Genomic DNA, 20,774 nt, shown 5'->3' on the forward strand with positions numbered 1-20,774 from the left:
TTGTAAAACTGGCAATAGTATCAATAAATGTGAAGACTACCCTAAATTCTCAGAATGATGGCATAAAAAAGCCATGATTTAAAAACTTAGTCCAAAAAATTAGAGAAACAATCAAAGAATGCACTAATGGGCTTTTTCTATCTTGTTTCTTTATAGAAAATCAGGGCAAGTGTTAGTGGAAAAAGTTACATACCTCTTCTGGTTTAACCTCTCTTGTTGTGAAGTCTTTAACACAATCCAGAAAACAAGTTTCTGTGAGTTTATTGTAAGTTCCAAGAAATTCTTTAAACTGTGAAGAAATTAAAAGTCAATGAAATTATTTTTTTATGCTGCCCTATCTTTGAGATTAACCTAGTAATAGAAGTTACTTTTCAACCAAACATGCCTAGAAACTAGAATAAATAGTGCACAGAAGAACAGTGATCAGGCACAGAATTATATCAAATAGAAAATAAATTTTCTTAAAGATTCCAACAACAATTCTGCAAAATGCAAAAATGAAAACAAAAGTGGAAAAAAATTTTCTATATGAATAGTTATCTTCCTAAATGAACAGAAATAGGGTAGTAATTTTAATCTGCAAATTAAAGCTCAAATTTTGATTTTATTTTTTTCTAATTATTTGCCAAAAGAAAAAAAAGCATTATTTATACATTCTTGTTACTTGATTATCCTCCTTTAGAGATGAAATTTGAAATAACTGATTGAGGAAACTTTATACCTAAATTTGCATCCAGTGGCACATTTTTAATTTTTTGAAACTAGTTTTCTTTAAGTGAATCTCACCTGTTTAATCTGATCAGTTTCTGATATTTGTGCAGCCATATTCTTTTGATATGTAGATCAGTCACCTCTGTTAGAAATAAAAAAAAATTAAACTGAAAAGAAATGGCTACATTTATGAAATAGAACCAAAAAAAGATATAACTAAAAACAATGGTTCATGTTTGAAAAAAATCTCACTTTGTCTCTATAGTCTCCTTGAGACCAGGGAATTTTTTTTTTGGGGGTGATGGGGATGGTTAAGTACAAGACAGTACTAGTACTTATAAATACTTATATATGTTGTACATATATGCATATGTATATGTACTTAAAATAAGTTAAAAAGCTAGTACTTATACTAAATAATCCCTTAATTTACCAGCCAGAGTAGTTCATTCCTGCCATTTTGCTGAGTTAGTTTATGGAAGCAGGCTCTTGTAACAAAATATTAAGTGCATTATTTTATGGTAGCTTTGAGATTTTGGTAACTTTTACAGTTGTCTCTGGTATTAATGTGACAACCCCATTGATAGCTCCAAAATAACTAGGTTTGTCTCTAGCAAGAACTGTCTAAAACCTAGGAAATTAGAAAAGCATCATTGTAATAAACAAAAACCTCTGAAAACTATTATAATGCAATACCCATTCTTATGTTAAATATCCAAACTTGAAAATCCATGGGTTTCCTAGAAAGCTTATCTTCCAATAAAAGATAACTGCAGAGACTAACCTATACATACAATTTCCATTCAGAGAAAACTTTATTTAATTAAACTCAATTTGTAGAGAGACAAAAGAAGAAAAAGGCAAGATTAAAATACCTCTTTGGAGTATTTGGATTTTCTCATAACCACAAAATTATGTCTGGTCTGAGTTGATAACATTTTATAGGATCATAAAGCTAGATAGCACTAGAAAGGATCTCCCCAGCTAGTCCAAATATTACATTTTACAAACAAGTGAGGCCTAGGGAAGTAGTGGCTTAAAGCTATATAATTAAGTGTCAGAGGCAGAGTTTGAACTCAGATTTTCTGACTTGAGAACTAGTGCTCTTTCCATTGTACTATGTAGCTTCCTATAAGTCATAATGCTGTATTTATGAATATTGAGTTCTTAAAAACTTTCATAAAGTATAAACACTTATTGTATACATCCAATTAGATGCTACTCTCATATGTTAGCTTAATATAAAAAATTAAAAAAAAAATATACCTTACCTTTCATCTTACACAATCAATAGTATGTATTGGTTCTAAGGCAGAAGAGTGGTAAAGGCTAGTCAATGGGGGTTAAGTGACTTGCTCTGGGTCATCCAGCTAGGAAGTGTCTGAGGTCAGATGAGAATCCAGAACATCCTATCTCTAAATCTACTGAGCCACCTAGCTGCCTCCAATATAAAACATTTTAAAGTAATGAAGGGGGCTATGAGAATTCTAATTTTGATTCCTGTAGAATATGAAGCAAGTGATGTTGAGCTTTCTACAGAATCTACTCTTCCTATCTTAGTTTAACCAACTTTCTTTTCCTCTCCCTTTTATCCATCACCTCTTCTTGTGCTTTGTGGACTCATGATTCCTTAAATAGGCCAAAAAGCATTGTTCTTTCACAAAACCCACTAGTTTTTCCAGTTTGATGTCACTTTTAAGATTACCACCTGCTTTGTGGAGATTTGAGATAATTGTTTTCTAATTTTTGTAGCTATGTGCTTGGCACACTGTGTGGCATGTTCAAAGGCACTTATTAAGTGCTTACTGAACGGTGTTCCAAACCTTACACAAAAAAAGAAACCTCATTATAAAATAGGTGGTCATATAGGCTATGGTTGAAGACCAATTCTTGCCAATCTCACCTCATTCAGACCTCTTGTATTTGTTTCCCACTCTACAAATACACAATCACTCATTTTTAGGCTCTCTTACCTCATAAATGTATCTCTGCATACTGTCTCCCCCCTCTTCAATTTAATCCATCTTCTACAATGCTGAAAAATTGCTTCTCCCTGCTCCTGACTTTTTGCAGTGGTAATTGCTTCTTTGGGGATGGAAGTGGGATTGTGTTTTGACCTTAAAATATCAAAAGGCATTTCCAGCAGAACACAAAAAGAGGACTCTATATGAAATTGAAAATCTCTAATTTATATGGTTTACTTTTTTTTTTTAAACTCTTACCTTCCATCTTAGAATCAATGCTGTGTATTGGATCCAAGAGCAGTAGGGCAATGGAGTTTAAGTGACTTGTCCAGGGTTGCCCCACTAAGAAGTGTCTAAGGCCATTTGAATCCAGGACCTCCTGTCTCTAGGCCTGGCTACCTCAATCCACTGAGTCATCTAGCTGCCCCCATATTGCCTGCTTTTAAAAAAAAGTTTACAATAATTCTACTCATTACTTTAAAAGCTGCTCTGCTTCCTTCTGTACTTAAAGTGTCACAATAGCCTTTTGGGGGGCATTACTATTGCCAACTTCTCCTTTCTCTTAATTTCCCCACCTCAACTAAAAACATATACCTTGTAGTTTAGTTAAATAAAATGAATCTACAGAGTGGCCATGTCTGAAAAAATGTAAGAATCTGCACCTTGTGTCTATCCCCTGTCAGCAGATGGATAACATGCTTTATCAATATGGTTGTTCACTGCACTGATCCTAGGTTGTCTTTCAAAGTTGTTTTTTTTTAAACAGTGTTGCTATCCTTGTATAAATTGTTTCTCTGGGTCTGTTTTCTGCACTTTGAATCAACTTATTCTTCCTAAAATTCTCTGAAATCATCTCTAATTATTTCTTATAGCACAGTATATTCTTTTACATCTATCTACCAAATCTGTTTATTCATTTCACAACTATCAAAAAAAAAATCTATGGCAGCCCCTTAGTTTTATCCCCCCCCTTTAATCTCTCCAGAATCAAGAAATTTGTTTTGCTCAGACTATTCCCTTCATTTAAAACCCTTCACCAATTGCATTAGATGTATTTCTACATTAAACTGTTTGTGTGGGGTATATTCAATCCTTTTTGTCCATTTCAGGTAAGAATGAGGTTCATCTGATGAATATCCATCCACTTCCACTCCTTCTCCTCCATGTCTGTGGACCTTTTCTTACACAATCCAATTATGAGAAATAGAACGTTCTATGTCCTTTTTTCTTTTCTTTCTTTTTCTTATGCCTCTTTAAACCCTCAAAATAGAATCAATTAATCCTGAGATCTGTTTCTCTTATTTAACACTCCTTTCTTTTCTCCTAGAGTGTTAGCACTACACATTGCTCCTTCCATTGCTCAAATAAATGTATCTTTCTTGGTGCTTATAATTCAGAGTTCCTACCAATCTTTGGTCTTTTCACCATGGGTAAGTCATTCCTGGGACTTCTTTTAGGAGTTATTCAATGGGTTCTTTTTTATCTTTTTATATACTCCGATTCTAACAACTCTGAGCAATTTACATTTATATTTTTCCCTAATTTAATTTAATCTCATTCAATTTAGCCTCATGTTTCAGTCTGTCAAGATCTTTTTGGATCCTGACTTTGTTATCTGGTATGTTCACTATCTGTCTCAGATTTATGTTATTATTCAAATTACAAATGCATTCCACCTATGCCTTTATTCCAAATAATTGATAAAAAATGTTACATGGCATAGGATCAAGTAGAGACCCTCAGGATACTTCAGGGGACCTTTTTTCCAAATATTTTTAACTATTAATGACTACTCTTTGAAGTTTGGTTATCCAACCAGCTTAAATGCACAACATCCCTCTGGGTATTTAACACACATTTCCATACTGTCCAGAAGAATAGTATGACACATCCTATTCTCTATAAAAGTTTATTAAACTTAAAAAAAAACAAACTATGTTTAGTTTGGTATGATATGTTCCTGATGAGATTATTTGTCAAGATCACCAATTCAATCTTTCAATTTTTAACCAAAAGCTATTATCTGAAATCTGAAAAAGAAAGAAAAACAAACCCCTGCTACAAACATGTATAGTCAAATATATTCCTACATTGGCCATATTTTTTAAAAAAAGCTTAATCTTTACTCTGAGTTCATCAATTCTCTATTGTGGGATAGGTAGCATACAATATCATGGATCATCTGGAATCATGGTTGGTCATTATGATGATTGAAATTTCTAAGCCTTTCAAAGTTGTCTTTACAAAAAGGTTATTATATAAATAATTTTCCGTTCTTTACACTTCACTCTATTAGCTCATACAACACTTCTAGGTTTCTTTGAAACCATTCCTTTCTTAGTTTCTTATAGCAAATAGTATTATATCATATTCATAATATATCATAACCTCTTCAGCCATTTTCCAATTGATGGGCTGCCCTCAATTTCTAATTCTTTGCCACTGCAAAAAAGGCTGCTATATATTTTTTGTAGACTCATAGTTATATTGCTTTCTCTGAATCTACCCTTTCCTCTCCTATTTCTGTACCCAAAGAATATATTTCTGTACTCAACTGTGTGAGTTTATATATTCTTCCTTCCTTTGATCAGTTTAGATGATAGTGAAGTTCAAGTGTTGCCAATTCCCCTACCCATTTTATATAGACTTGTATTTGTGTACCTACTTTTTTCCATTCTTCCTACCCCCTCTTCACCCCTAGGTATTCTTCTTCTCCCTTTTCAATTCTTTTAAGATCACCAAATGTAACAAAATTACTTTTAGGCCCTCTAAGACTCCCCTAGTGATCGATGATGATGACAACAGCGTTCAGAGGTACCATACGCGGCACCTTTCTGTAACAGTTTATACTTGTTTAGTTCTTTGAAATTGTTCATGCATGCTTACTTTTTCATGTTTCTCTGATTCTTGGATTTGAACTTCAAAGTTTCTAGGCAGCTCTGGTCTTTTCACTAGGAATGCCTGAATATCTTCTGTTCCATTTTTTCCTCTTCTAAGGTGATATTTCATTTTCCCAAGTAAGATATTCTTGTTTATAGGCCTATATTCTTTGCATTCTGGAATAATTGTTTTTTTTTTCAAACTCTATTCCTTTGTAGTATGTTCGCTGCCAAGTTAGGAGTGAGCCTGACTGGATCTCCTTAGTACATGAAATTCTTTTTCTGGCTCCTGGTAGTATTTTTTCCTTTGACATGGAAGTCCTAGGTTTTGGCTGTTGTGTTCTTAGGAATTTGCTTTTTGAGATTTTTTTCCAGAGGTGATTGGTGGCTTCTTTCAATTTCTACTTTACCTACTGCTTCTCAGATATCTGGGCAGTTTTCTTGATGGCTAGGCTCTTTTTTGGTCATGGCTTTTGAGTAGTTTGATGATTCTTATCTCTCATATATCTTCTTATCTCTCCTACATCTGTTTTCAAGGTCAGTATTTTTTTTTGCTATGAAATACCTTACATTTTCTTTTTAATCCCCTCTTCCCCCAAACCTGGCCAGTTTTTTTATTTTGATTTGGTAGTTCTTCTCATTGGGTAATTTTCTCTAGTTTGGTCCATTCTTATTTTCAAGAAGTTTGTTGCTTGAGTAAAACTTTGTACCTCTTGTGGTAACTTAATTCCCATTCCATATCTTGCTTTCAGTTCTTTTCCAGTTTTTTTCTCTCTTGTGCTCTAATTTTACTTAAACGAACAAAACCCAAAAAAACATTTTAAAAAAGCCCTTATCTTCCGTCTTAGAATCCAATACTGTGTGTTGGTTCCAAGGCGGAAGAGCAGTAAGGGGCAGGCAAGGAAGGTTAAGTGACTTGCCCAGGGTCAGACAGCTAGGAAGTGTCTGAGGCCAGATGTGAACCTAGGCCCTTCCAACTCTAGGCCTGGCTCTCAATCCACTGAGCCTCCCAGCCTCCCCCAAGAAAAAACATTTTAACTCGTGTTCTTGAGTGGTGGGTTTTTTTTTTTTTGGTGTATGTGGCATCTCTGGTATCATAGTAGCTTTTTATGGTGGAATTGTTTTAGTTTGTTTTTCCATTCTTCCAGGACCCTGGACTTTAATTAGAGCCATGGTGTGCACTTTTGAGGGGGCAATTTGGCTTGAGCTTGTGGCCTTTTGGGTCCTTCTGCTGCTTTCTTATGGGCTTGATCTAGGACTAATTCTGATTGCTACCTCCTTGGTCTGAGGAGCTCTTCAAGATCCTGACTTGGATTTGGGTATAAGCAACACACTTGTGGGCTTGTCCCAATTGGTGTTTTAATATATTGCTCCCTGACTTGGTCACTATCAGCCAGTTGGAGGGCTCTGCTGGTTCAGAGTGACAGAATTTCAGGTTCCTTTTTTGGCTGGGATTCCTGCCCTGGATATTCTGCTGTATGTTTCAGACTGTGCTGGAGGCCAGAACTGAGACTCTACTTGGCTCCTGAAGTCAGAGCTACATATCTACTGTTTACTTCTGAACTTGATCCTTGCTTAGTTCACACAGTCTAGAGTCCCCAATTCCTTTTTACCCTTGAGGGGCAGAATCCCTCCTAAGCCAAACCTGGAGCTGTGATTCAAACCTGAGTGGTTAGAGAGCTGGAAAGTGGTACCTGTTCCTGTTCCTTTTACAAGACCAGACTCTCAGTAAGTCCGAGATTTCTTCTTGCCCTGGTATACTGCCTCTTCTTGTCCTGGAATGCTGTGTGGTCATTCCTTAACTCTATCTCTAAGGTCTACAGACCTTTTGGTCTATCTCCTTTTGCTTATCTGGCCTGGAAAATGACTCATGGTGTTTTTTAAAAAAAAGTCCTATATAGGACTTGGTATAGTACTTTTTCCAGATTTGTGTGGGATAATTTGGGGATGGAAAAGTGAGCATGGCTACACTTGCTGTTACCTTTCATAGTTTTATTTTCTAGATACTAATGATCTTGTTAATAATGCATTCTAGAATTTTTTCTTCTCCAGGAACCATTGGCTGATTCTATTCTCTTAACTCTTGGAACACTGGGATATTGTTTCTGCATGAGTCCCAGGGTACCTCCTCCATTTTCTTTAAGCTTTTATATATCACTAACAATGAATCAGTAATCATGCTTGCTAGTTCTTTCCATACCTGAAGGGGTAGTTCATATAAGACAGGTGGCCTGGATTTATTAAGGGAAGCTAGGTGCTTTTTTACTATCTTCTTATACTGAACATCAAACTTGCTATAGAAACAGCTGGACCTAAAGTCAGGAAAGACATGAGTTCAAAACCAACTTATGACACTTATTAGGTGTGTGCTCTTGGGCAAGCCTCTCTGTCTCAAGTTTCCTCATTTTCAAAATGTGGACACTAATTGGCTCTACCTCTAAGGCTTGCTTTAGGAATTAAATGAGAATACTTGTTAAGCATCTTGTGAACCTCAAAGCACTATATACCTACTAGCTGTTATAGTAATAGCTACTTTCTCCATGTCCTTTCTAATCCAAAGATATTTCTCCTTGGCAGAGAAAACAAGTAAAATTAAGAACTATGAGGTTCTCCTGTTGTCTTTATGATCTTTATGTTTTGCCCTTCCTAGTATTTATCTCTTTTGATTTTCCCTTCCCCATAATAGCTTAAAAAACAAACTTTTTAGTTGTCCTTAGTTTTCCTCCCTTTTTGTTCTTCTCTCATACAAACAGTATTAATATATCCCTCTAATCCTCAAGGAGAAAAAAAGGGACAGGGATAAATAATGCATCCCTTGAGGTGGTTGTACTATTGTAGAAAGTTACTGCTTAGGGTCTCTATCCTTTACATCTTTCATCAGCCTGAGCACTTCTGAAACTTTCCTTACAGAATTCATGTCAGGCTGTACTTTTTATCCTTTGTAACTTTGTAACTGGCTCTTGATTACATATTCTGCATGTTTTTTGGTAAAAAACAAACAAACAAACAAAAAAAACTAGGTTGATTGGTGAATTCTCTATCCATCCATATCACTTTTTCTAGACAACTTTTATTGTTCTTCCTCAGAAATGGTTCCTTTTGTAGAACCAGAATTTTATTCTTGAGTTTCTTACCCCTCCCAGGTTAACTTTCCTTGCAGACTTTCAGTTCATGGAATCCCATTTATCTTTCAACTGTATCCTATGACATGTGCTTTCCCCAAATTTAGTATGCCCAGCTTTTCTCTCCTCCTCTCACAAATTCTTAAGAGACTGTTAAGGGGGAAGGAAGGTGGCTTAGTGGATTGAGAGCTAGGCCCAGAGATAGGAGGTCCTAGGTTAAAATCTGGTCTTACACACTTCTTAGCTGTGTGACCCCGGGCAAGTTACTTGACCCCCATTCCATAGTCCTTAGTGTTCTTTTGCTTTGGAACCAACACACAGTATTGATTCCTCGATGGAAGATAAGGGTAAAAAAAAAAAAAGATTATTAATCATTCTCCCCCCCAAGAGTCCTATAATTCAATTACCTCTCTTTGTTGAGAATCAGATACGGAAGAGAATTTTCCTTTGTTCCTCCATCTTTTGAAGATGAAACGATCACTAAGGCAAAATCAAAGTGGCTTTCTTTTTGTCTGATAGAAGGTTGCAGCAGATTTCAAGATAGTTGAAGTCCTCCATCACTATTCTATCATGTTTCTGTATTAAGCTTGGAATCTGTTTACCTAAATCCTTATCCATTTTCTCTTCCTCTTCAGGTGGCTGTGGTATATGTTGAATGCAAAATCATGGTGTCCCCCCCCCATCTTCACCCAAATGTTCTCTATCATACCTACCACTGAAGTACTTCAATTTCTTCCTTAAAAAAGCCTTTTTTAATACAAAATGCTTCCATCTTTCCCTTCCACCCTGACCTTGTCAATCCCACTTCTTCTGAACAAGACTCATTTTCCTAGAACCATATTTCAGTAGTGGGTTTGATCCCAACAAATTTCAGTGAAAGTCCTCAAAACATTTTGTCTCTTGACATCAGGACTGTTAATTCACCCTGCTTTTGTATATTTGAGTATTTTTGTGTAGTTATTTAAGGCCATTGGCTTTACAACTGGCTTTTTTCTTGAATTTTTATCTTCAGGTTCTATTATGGTCTGGAATAGCTCTTTTTAGAGAAAACAAATAGCTGCCTCAACTATCACCACTCATTTCTACTTCTCCTCTCATCACTGGATGACACAAGATACTATGGCACAGTTTGTCTTAATTTCCTATAGTTATTCTCTATGATATCTAGCTTGTTTTATACACATAGGTAGTTTAGTCTCTCTCACGGTCCCTTTTGTTTGATTAGATTTGCAAGGTACCTGCAAACAGTGTAGGCAACTAGGTGGCACAGTGGATAGAGTACTGGGCTTGGGCTCAGGACAAAGACCTAATTCAAATTTGGCCTCAGACACTAATTGTGCAACCCTGGTCCAGTTATATAACCTTTGGCTGCCTTGGTTTCTTCAAATGCAAAATGGGAATCATAATAGCACTTAGCTCACATTGTTGTTGTGAAGATCAAATGAGATAATATTTGTAAAGTGCTTAGAACAGAGGCTGGCATAAAGCAGGCTTAGCAAATGCTTGTTCCCTTGTAGTTGGAGTCCTTGTCTCTGGAGAGGAACCTATTACTTATTTATTTTAAGTTATTACCTAGAAATCTAAATTCTATTTTCAATGATTGTTGTATAAGTTTACTTCCCAAATTATTTTTTTTCCTTTTTACAACCATTGCCTTCTTCCGCAAAGAAGAAAATAGTATCTTTGCTATGGTCTCCAGTTTTTTGGCCAAAATTTCACACCACCAGGTAATGCTTTCTAGGTTCCTTTTGGTGGTATCCTTTGTTTCCACATGAATAACCACAAGTGGGTAGCCATTTGTTTGGAAAACTTTCCACAAATGCCTTTTGATATGTCTTCCATATGTGTCCTGGGAATATAATGAACCTTTCTATTGTTGTCATCAGTTAAACAAATAGCTGCCTTGATATCTTTGAGCAGGGAGTCACCTGCCAACAGTACTCTAGTCTTCTTCCTCTCACCTGTACTTGTAGTTTAATGTAGTTTAGTTTAATGTAGTTAAAGTTTAATTTTAAACTAAAGACATGATGGTGCCTGAGGATTTCCCTTGGATTATTTCTTAAAGGAGAAGACACTTCCTTTTTAGAATATCTGGCTTCCTTCTACTTAGGCAGTGTTTAGATTTTTTTTTTAAACCACCAAATATTGTCCTTTTCCTTTCCTCTGCAATATTTTTTCTATTCCCAAATCTTTACACAGGTCAAATTTCTCATCTACCACTACAGATGTCCTCCTTAAAATATTTTCTTCTTCTGAATTGAAGCTCTCCTTCTGGATTTTCTTTTAGGATCATTTGATTTTCAACTCCTCTTCTAGGAGACCAGACTATATTTTGAATGTTCTTTCCCAAGTAGGGGAAGAGAGAGGGCTCTATTATATTATTATGCCAAATTGACTTCTTGGTGCTAATGGTATTTATTAACATTTTGGTTCTTAAAGATATATATATTCTAGAAAATATTTGGCTTAACTGTATCAGAATATTAATTCTATTAAATTTTATAGAGATTCTCTTATACCTGCTGTTGAATTGTCAACAGAAGATAGGGAATCAGTAGAGAGCAGTTCCAGCTAAGCCCAGGAGAGGGAGTTGTTTGGGGTGAAGAACAGAGTCCATGTTCCCCTTGTCTTCAAGAATGGCCTTGTGACCCTCTGAGGGTTGGCCACATTACCTTGCAAGACAGAGACTCTCTTTGACCCATGCTGTGGAGGCTGAAAAGAAGTTGAGAACATATTAAACAGGTCTTTGAACAGGTGGTTCACTGGATAGAGTGAGTCAGGAAGACTCTTCTTGACTTCAAAAATGCCCTCTGATACTTATTAGCTGTGGGACCCTGGGCAAGTAGTTTAACCCTGTTTGCCTCAGTTTCCTCATTTATCAAAAGATCTGGAGAAGGAAATGGCAAACCACTCCAGTATCTTTGCCAAGAAAAGCCAAAATTGGGTCATGAAGATTGGATATGACCGAAATGACTGAACAACAAGGGCTTAAAGGGGCTGCTTAAATGAGTTACAGACATATGTCTCTGGGAGGTGGGCCATCAGCGGTACTAGGGATCAGCCTCTAATCAGACTGTGTACATAAAGGGTACTTGTAGACATACTCAAAGGGAAGAGGTTGTACAAGGAGTTATGGAGTCTACTGAGAATCAGGCCATGTTCTAAACATAAAGGGTAAACATTCTGTGCTCTAGACATACCTAACAGCAGCATTAGAAGCAACTATCAAAGAGATTGGGCAAGCAAAGGCTCAAACATGGAGGAACTCATGAACACAGATAATCAATTTATCAAAGATATAAATAAATGGATTGGGCACTGGAAGGACAATTGCTAGAAAACAAACTGAGGGATAATGCTGCCAGCATTTTGCTAAGCTGGATATTATGACTTGTGACACAGATCTTGAGTGGAAGCATGGTCCTCTCATTTAAAAGTTGAGGCAATCAAAAGCTCCAAAGGTAGCTAGACAAGTGAGAAAGAGTCAGTGTTTGAAGATAGTAAAATTTGACTTAAGGCACTATTTTGTTTAAACCTGCAAAATAACCTCTACACTACTTTCTTTTACCCTTTTCATTCTTTATTTTGAACTATTACTCATCTTTATCCATTTTCTTCTCTCATTTTCTTGATATACTTTCTAGGTTTTTCTATATGTTGATGTTTTAAAATGCTCTGAAATTAATGCAAACAAATAAGACATGCATCCTGCTAACAACTATAGGAACTGGTCTCATATTCACTTCATCTATCTGTCAGGCCCAAGTAACCTCTGACTTGCCACAATTCCTACCCTGGATGCTCAGAACCAATCAAGACTGCTTGACTTATGAGGTTTGGAATAATAGGGTGGCCAACTCTTTAGTCTAATATGGAAGTCTTTTGAAAATCTGCTTTGTTGCTGCATTCTGAGGTCCTCTTGACCTTACCTTGTGCCTTGCTTGTATTCTTGGTGCTATCATCTAACAATCTAAGGAAGTATGGATCTTGCCATCTGCCCTTGGCTGCACTTTTAAGACTTCTGAATCTTTGTCTCTGCCCTCCAGCTGTATTTCCTTTTGTATGTTGTTTCCCCAAATTGGAGTGTGCGCAATGACTATCTTTTTGTATTTATATCACCAGTGCTTACGTGGTATGTGCTTGGCATCTAGTAAGCACTTAATAAGAACTCATTCATTCATTCAAAAGACAACAAACTTCTGAAGGATGGAGGATTTGTACTTCTCAATGCAACTTAGCAATGTACCAGGAACAGCAGTGTCTGATGGTAGTATCTGCAAATGGGAGACTAGGATAAACCAGACACAGAAACTTTCATGATTCAAAAAGAACCCAGGAGAAGGTCATACAATAACTAAGAGGAACATCAGGAGTATAGCAAAAACACTCTAGGAGCTCAGACAGTTTAGAATCCAAGAGATTTTAGTGGTGAACCATGAGAGAGCACTTCCAGCCAAGCAATCACTTTGGGAATGAGGGAGGACCCTTCTGTTCTCTGCCAGCCCCTATTCCCAGGATGACCTTGTATCTTAGCACCATCTCTGCGACATTGGAGCTGGGGGCAGGAAGTGTATTAAAAGTTGATGACAAACTATACACATTGAGGAAAGGCAGCTTCAAAACTCTACAATGAGACCAGCAGAAAGCTATAATATATCTAAGGTTTCATGAGTACCCCACTAAGGGGAGGAAATAAATTCTAGAGGCAACAAGGGGCTAGGAACTATCTCTTTGCCACATATATACTGCAAGCTCCAGTCCACTTTTCCTTGGACTCTGTACTTGCAGGAGAGTGTGTCAAGACTTTGGAGGGCTAGAGGGAGGGAGCAGTGGACCACAAGAGATGTTTTTGTCCCAATTCTTCTTACTAAATAGGCTCAGTAAATAAATGCCCTTTTCTAAAAGCTATACCTAGCTAACAGATATCTGCCGATAATCAATAGGGGAAACACAACTGTGGAGACTCATTAACTTAGAAACCAGTCCTGGAAATCCATCCCAGGCCTTTCCCCTTCTACCACTGTCAGACAACACCCTGTTTTCCTCATAGTTACTATTACTTTTAGAGTTAATAAGCTCACTATGCTTCATCAAAGAGGATCCCTTTAGGATGGGTTAAACCACTGAATTAGACCAATTCCCAATCTGAAAAAGGAAAAGGGTTAGTCATAGAGGAGTTACGGAGCCAGGGCATAAGCTTGCACAGGAGAGAAGGAATCAGAAATCCTAATTCCCTGTCCCTAACAGTGGTATCAAATTGAAATAGAAATTAGGGCTATTGCATGGCACATAAAAATCCCTGTGGGCTGCATATTAAAAAAGAAACTACTTATAAATACCAATGTTTTACTGTATTTTTACTTTTGTTAAATATTTCCCAAATGAATTTTAATTTGGTTCTAATGCACTCAAGAATGTTGTGGTTTGTATATCTCTATCCTACATGACCCCGCCCCAGCGTTTAAAGATTAATACCTAAGGTTACCCCAGGTCCTGAAGAAAGTCAGTCTCACAGAGAAGAATAGGTCCAGCTACATTATTTCAGTGTTTCCCAGAACCACAGACCTAACTATATTAGCGTCTTGGTGTTTTCCTGAAGTGTCTTGACATGTCATTCTCCCAGAACATGTCCAACACCAGTGGTATTGGAGAACAGAAAAGAGGAATCAAGAAAGATATAATAGTAGAAGCATATTTATAACAAGACTATCATAAAACATCTGTAGAATACTATAACGATAGAAAGAAGGTTCCTATGAAGGAAAAATAAATAATATTCAAAGAAGAAAGCAATTTCACCGGGCAACTACTTTTTAACAAAAAGAAAGTCAAAACCACTGAGGAAAGAAGTCAGGACAACAAATTCTGCACGACTCTCCCAAAATGACATGAAACAACTCCCAAAATCTCCAGAACTGTTTCAAAAAAGCAATCAAGGAATTAAATGAAATATGAAAGAGAGACAATAGAGTTTTAAGAAACCAAAAAAAAAAATCTAATAAGAGATTAAACTTAAAAAATGTAATTTGTTTGACAAAATGAATAAAAATGTGATACAACATAGACAATATCAATGTGTGATTTTCAAGGTACATTTACTGCCTGTACAGATTCCTTTCTTTTTCAGTTGGATACAGTTGTTCTAGTGATTCCCTGTAGCTTGGTAATGTTAAACATTACAGTCTACTAAGAATCAAAATCATAAGGTAGTCCAAAGTAGACCTCACCAAATATCTGTGAGAAATAGCATAAAAGATCATATAGGAAATTTATGATTGGAAAAGGAGGCAGGCTGATTTGAGAGCAATGGATAAAAAGATGTATACCAACCATGCTGCACTGGTACCCATGGTGTGTTGAAAAGACTCATAGATGATTAGAAGGCAGAAAATTGGGGAAAAATTTTTTTTTATAGTTTCCCAGACAGAAGTCTCATATCTAAAATATATAGAGTTTGTCCAATTTATAACAAGGTATTCCTCAATTGAAAAATGTTAAAAGAAATAATGGACAGTTTTTTGGATGAAGAAATAAAAGTCATATATGCATATGAGAAATGCAAATCAAAATTATTCTGAGATATCTCACACCTATCAAATTTGGCTAAAATGATAAAAAAGGCAAAATGACAACTGTTACAGGGGATAAGAAAAGGGGACACCAAATACACTGTTGATGGAACTGTGAATTGATCCAACCATTTTGGAGAACGATCTAGAATTATGACCAGAGTTATAAAACTGTGTATAACCTTAGACCAACAAAATCACTGTTCGGTCTGTTTTCCAAGGAGATCAAGGAAAAAAAAAAAGAACCTATATATATATATATGTTCTAAAATGTTTATAGCTGCCCTCTTTGTGGTGGAAAAAACTGGAAATTGAGAGAATGTCCATTAGCTGGGGAATGGCTGAACAAGTTGTGGCATATGATTGTTATGGAATACTACTTTGCCATAAGAAATAATGAGCAAATTACCTTAGAATACAAAAATGAAAACTTGGAAAGACCTATATGAAATAATGAAGAGTGAAATGAGTAGAACTAAGGGAACATTATATATAGCTGTAGAATTAATATCTGAATAACTTGTGAATGTCCATATCCAGAGAAAGAAGTGATAAAATGAAACACAAAAGACATTAAATATATATAGTTGTTGCCTTGTGTGGTGCTGGACGGGAAGAGAAGGGATGAGATACTTGAGAATTTTATTGTAACCAACAAACAAATTAATTTAAAAATGAGGTTTCATAGTTAATCTTCTTTGGAGGACTCATGGGAAGATATGGACATTAGTTATACAGAAGAAGGCATGAATAGGTAACAACTATAGAGGGAAAATCCACACCAATGACATTACAAACCCATTCAAGCAATGAAATACTTTATTTTGCAGCACTGAAATACATTTCATTAAAATGAACGAAAATAGGAAATTCCAAAAATTGAAGCCTACTATATCTGAATACTTAATAGTGATAGGTGACATTGACATAGTTTTACAGTTTACCAAGTATTTTCTGTACTGTAGTTCATTTGATCCTCACAACAACTTAGTATCCGTATAATCCTCATTTCATGCATGAGGAAGCTGAGGCAAAGAAGGTAAGTTATCTGCCCAAAGCCATAAAATTATACATACATATGCAAACGGCATAGCCAATATTCGAACCTTCCATGACTGATGCCATCATATACATTCCACTAAAAGACTACCAGTGGATGATTCAAATAATACAAAGGATGGTTTTGTACCTTTATCAAACTGCCTAGAAGCCTCAGAATTATAAGCATGTCGAAAAAAAAATTCCTCTTGTTGCCTTTTCTATATGAATGGAAATAAGTCAAGAACAATCAAGTGCAGGCAGGAACATCTTCATAACTAGAACACTGCATATAGGTCAAGATCATCTCTTACTACTGACAAAGAAACAAAGCATTCTTTAAGTAGTCGGATAACACAAACTTAAAATGAGGTGATACAGTTTCCTAATTTGAGTTATCTCTAGGGGATTTAACAATACAAGATGAATCAGTTCTATGTTGCTAACAGAGGCTTACCCATGTGTACATTTGGCTTTCCCCTCAAAAACCAACTCATATCTAAGAACTGGAAGGACTACTTTTCTGGAAACAGTCACTGAATGAAATCACCTTTTTTTGTGGAAAAAAATTTTTTTGGTAAGCTGAAATAAGGTCAATAACACAAACATGAAGAACTTTCAATAAAAGGGCACCAGTTTAGCTACTAGATTTTCAGTCTTTAGAATTGTTGAACAAATACAGTGTGTTCACTGTAGTACAGTAGGTCACCTGGTAAACCAAGCTTTTCAAGTTTGTGCTTGTACACCAAACAAAGAGCAGGTCTGGTTTCCTTGCTAATTTTTCCTTTTAACATGAAAGAAACTTATCTGATCACCAACAAACTGATGTTTCAAAACCTGTTTAATTTTCTTATATTTCCTAAGGATTAGGTTAAAATTTATTTGCTTTTCTTATATAGTAATCAGATAGTTGTTATGAAAGCTCTATAAGACATGTTAGCAATTTCAATGCCTTCCAAAGGTTTGTAATGCTTCATTTTCTTCCTGCCAACTAATAGAAAATTCAATGAAAGCCCCAACATTCTAAAGTATAGGAAAATGGAAGGTCATGTGGTGCCCCCATGTGGTTTTGAAACAAGGCACAGCTATGAATTTTCTTCATCTTTAGTATACTTTATTTCCCAAACATTAATAAATGTGTTTTAAATTAAACCTGCAAATGTGTTCAAGATATTTCTTGCTTATAAATTTTTTACTAGTTTGTCAAAATCCTTTCCTATGATTGCTTACCTCTTGCCCTGTTACATGTAATAACAAATGCTCATCCACAATGTAAGCATATCATCTATATCTGTCTTTAAAAATAATTAGGCTTTTCTCAAAATTAGTTAATTTATTCCTTTTATTCAACTGATATCTGTTGGCCTTGAAACTGGGAAAATCTAGGTTCAAGTTTCATCTCTGACATATCTTGTATGATCTCAGGCAAAATCACTTAATAACCTCTTAGTATTTTTGGCAACCAAAGGTACCAAATTATATGGGTAAAGGGAGTTTTTCCATCAGAAAATTTCCAATGTCAATGAAATCACAAGTCTAGTCATTTATCCCTTATCTCTAAGTAGTAGATACAAGAGAATGAATACCCTCAAGGAAAAGAGATCTTAGTTTTAACCTTTTAAAACAGATAATACTGCTTCCAGGGTTTTGAAACAATTAAAACAAAACAAAACAAAAAACAACCTAACCCTAACAAAAACAACCTAACCGTATCTTCTGACTTAGAATTGATATCAATTCTAAGGCAGCAGAAGAGTGGTAAGGGCTAGGTAACTGGGAATTAGGGTTATGTGACTAGCCTGGAGTCATGAAGTTAGGACCTGTCTGAGGGCCAGATTTGAACCTTAGGATCTCCCACCCTCCAGACCAGGCACTCTATCCACCACTTACTCCTAAAAAAAGTTATTTTTAAGGCTAATATGTAGCTAACAAATTAGCCCCCTTTCTGAGTCCACCTCTGCTACCAATTGCAATTCTGAGGAAGTCAAGTTGAGTCTTCATTTATAACATGAGAAAGCAGAATGATTTCTGAGGTCCCTTCCTCCTGTGCAAAAAACTCACATATACACATATCCACTGCTTCAAAGAACAGGTAGCTAGATGGAATAGTGGATAGAGTATCAGGCTTGGAGTCAGAGGACTCATCTTTCTGAATTCAAATCTGGCCTTGACACTGCTGTGTGACCCTGGGCAACCCTGTTTGCTCCAGTCTCCTCATCAATAAAGAGATCTGGAGGACATGGCAAACTACACCAGTATCTTGGTCAAGAAAACTGCAAATTGGGGGCAGCTGGGTGGCTCAGTGGATTGAGAGCCAGGCCTAGAGACAGGAAGTCCTAGGTTCAAATCTGACCTCATATACTTCCTAGCTGTGTGACCCTGGGCAAGTCCCTTGACCCCCATTGCCTAGCCCTTACCACTCTTCTGCCTTGGAACCAATACAGAGAATTGATTCCAAGGTGGAAGGTAAGGGTTAAAAAAAAAGAAAGACCCCCCACCCCTAAATGAGTCACTAAGTCAGACACTACTAAAATATCTGAACAATTGCTCCAAAGTACAATAATGGCAAATGGGGAAAAAGAGAATGAGGGCTAAAGATGGGAAGGATTGTTATCCACATTTCAAGATTAAGGATTCCACCAGTAGCCTTTGGGCCAGTCAAAAAACCAAACCATACTATTTAACATTTAGTCAAACACACTTTTAGTTCCAAGAATGTGGTTTTCATATTAGCAGTGCAATGGGCCAAAATGCTAAATTACTCCAGGAGATTTTATTTTGCAACCTGCAAAGTCATTGTTGTGTAGTAGAAAGTGATTAGTTGCTCTTTGCCTTTCCTAGGATAAAATGTATATTCCTCTATTTGGCCTTTAAAGCATTTCACAATCTGGTTCTATAATACCTTTCCAGGCTTACTACAAACATATCACTAACCCTTATAATCCAGACAAATTGACCTCCTTGCAGCTCTTCACAAACAATATTTTTTCCAGTCTGGAAGCCTTTGCTATCTCCCCATGGCAATCAATTATTTTCACTTATTCTGTATATAGTTGATTTGTACAACTGCTCTCATGTCATCTCCCCACTTAGAGTCGGAGTTTACTGAAATCAGGGTCTACTGTCTTTTTCCTTTCTTGAAACATCAACATCTGCCATTTATTACTTTATATTTACACAACCACATTAGTTCACGCTTCTCATCTCTCATCTGCACTGTAACAATGGCCTCCTAAATGGTCTCCAAGCTTTCAGTTAATTCCTTTTCCAATAATCTTCCATACAACTGCCAATGATATTCCTAACATGCAGGTTCCTGTCACTTCCTTGCTTAAGAAACTTTGGTAGTTCCTTACTGTTTCTAAAACAAAATACATGATAATCTATTTCGAATTTAAAGCTTCTCACAACCCGACTTTCAAGGTTCTCTATTCTACCAACTGGACCCATTGCCATTCCTCCAGCCTTTGAGGCTTCACCTGCATAGGCTATAGAGGCCTACTTTCACTTTCCCTTCTCACCTCCACCTCTTGGAATTTCTATCTTAAATGTTACCTTACTTTTCTGATACCCTAGTGCTTTGGCCTCCTTCCATTACTTTGTATATATATATTTTGGGTTTATTTATGTGATGCGCCTTGCAGGCACTCGATAAAGGCTTTTTTGCCCGAACCGGTTTCAAATTAATTGGAAGGACGCGTGCAATGCCAGATCTGTAGTCGGAGGTTCTGGGTTCAATCCTGCCTCGGGCCCCTACTAAACTGGGTGACCTTGGGCAAATTCACTTAACCTCTTTGGTCTTCGGCGCAGCCCTCCTTCCCTCCCTCCCCCCCCCCCCCCCCCCGGGCCCCTTTTCGCCACGGGCAGATTGTGGCACCTGGACGTCCTAGACCAGGACCTCTACAAATGAACAAATCTCGGTGAGTGTGAGGTTAGAAGGGAACTTTCAAATCAAGGAGAAAAGTGTCTTCCATTGACCCTAAGGTCAGGGAAGAAAGATTTGGGTAAGAGCACAAAAGAGTCAGAGCAGTCTGCTGGAGATTCGGGATGGGTCCCGGAAGACACCGGCTCCCGCATCGCCCCCTTCCCAGCAGACACCGCTCCTCCGCCCAGATCCACGTGCGCCCAGGGAACCTCGCTAGGGATCCCGGCGACCCTGGCCCAGGATGGACCTGGGAAGGGAGCAGAAGTGGGAGGAATGAAACCGCACCTGCTGTATCACACGCACTCTCTCACCTTCCCCTTTCTGCGCCGTCAAGTTCAGAATCTGGGTCCGGGGTCTAGGGCTCGGTGGCAGGCGGACAGCTGTGAGATTCAGTCAGGCAGGCACTGGGGTCGAGGAGACCAGAACACGTGGGTTCGGCTTCTGTCAACTAACCCTTTTCTCCCGCAGTCGCTGATTCGTCGCCCACCAGCTAATATTTCCCTCCAAGAAATCCTTGCTCTTCCGCCGGCTTTTGTATTTCATTGTTTTTTTATTTTGTTTTTCCA

General features: G+C 37.1%; 2 protein-coding genes across 6 annotated transcripts in view; one reads left to right on the plus strand and one right to left on the minus strand.

Moving 5' to 3' along the window:
• TOMM20L (translocase of outer mitochondrial membrane 20 like) overlaps positions 1 to 319 on the plus strand; it is a 13,312-nt gene extending 12,993 nt beyond the window's left edge. Inside the window, exon 6 of the mRNA XM_016425534.2 lies at positions 157 to 319. The gene's annotated coding sequence lies outside the window, so the exon portion shown is untranslated. The remainder of the gene's footprint in view (positions 1 to 156) is intronic.
• TIMM9 (translocase of inner mitochondrial membrane 9) overlaps positions 1 to 20,655 on the minus strand; it is a 27,037-nt gene extending 6,382 nt beyond the window's left edge. Inside the window, exons 1-4 of one of the 5 annotated variants that reach the window (XM_056810823.1) lie at positions 20,520 to 20,641; positions 2,685 to 2,828; positions 787 to 853; positions 194 to 289 (exon numbers count right to left, since the gene is read on the minus strand). In XM_056810823.1, the coding sequence (XP_056666801.1) occupies positions 194 to 289; positions 787 to 825 (135 nt within the window). In that variant the 5' untranslated portion in view covers positions 826 to 853; positions 2,685 to 2,828; positions 20,520 to 20,641. Of the gene's footprint in view, positions 1 to 193; positions 290 to 786; positions 854 to 2,684; positions 2,829 to 7,248; positions 7,634 to 20,493 lie in introns of those variants that run through there. The other 4 variants (XM_056810822.1, XM_007472953.3, XM_001369112.4 and 1 more) reach the window with 4 other exon arrangements.
• Positions 20,656 to 20,774: the final 119 nt, after the last annotated feature.

The sequence above is a fragment of the Monodelphis domestica genome, chromosome 1 (genome assembly GCF_027887165.1).
Source record: "Monodelphis domestica isolate mMonDom1 chromosome 1, mMonDom1.pri, whole genome shotgun sequence".
Taxonomy (NCBI): Eukaryota; Metazoa; Chordata; class Mammalia; order Didelphimorphia; family Didelphidae; genus Monodelphis; species Monodelphis domestica.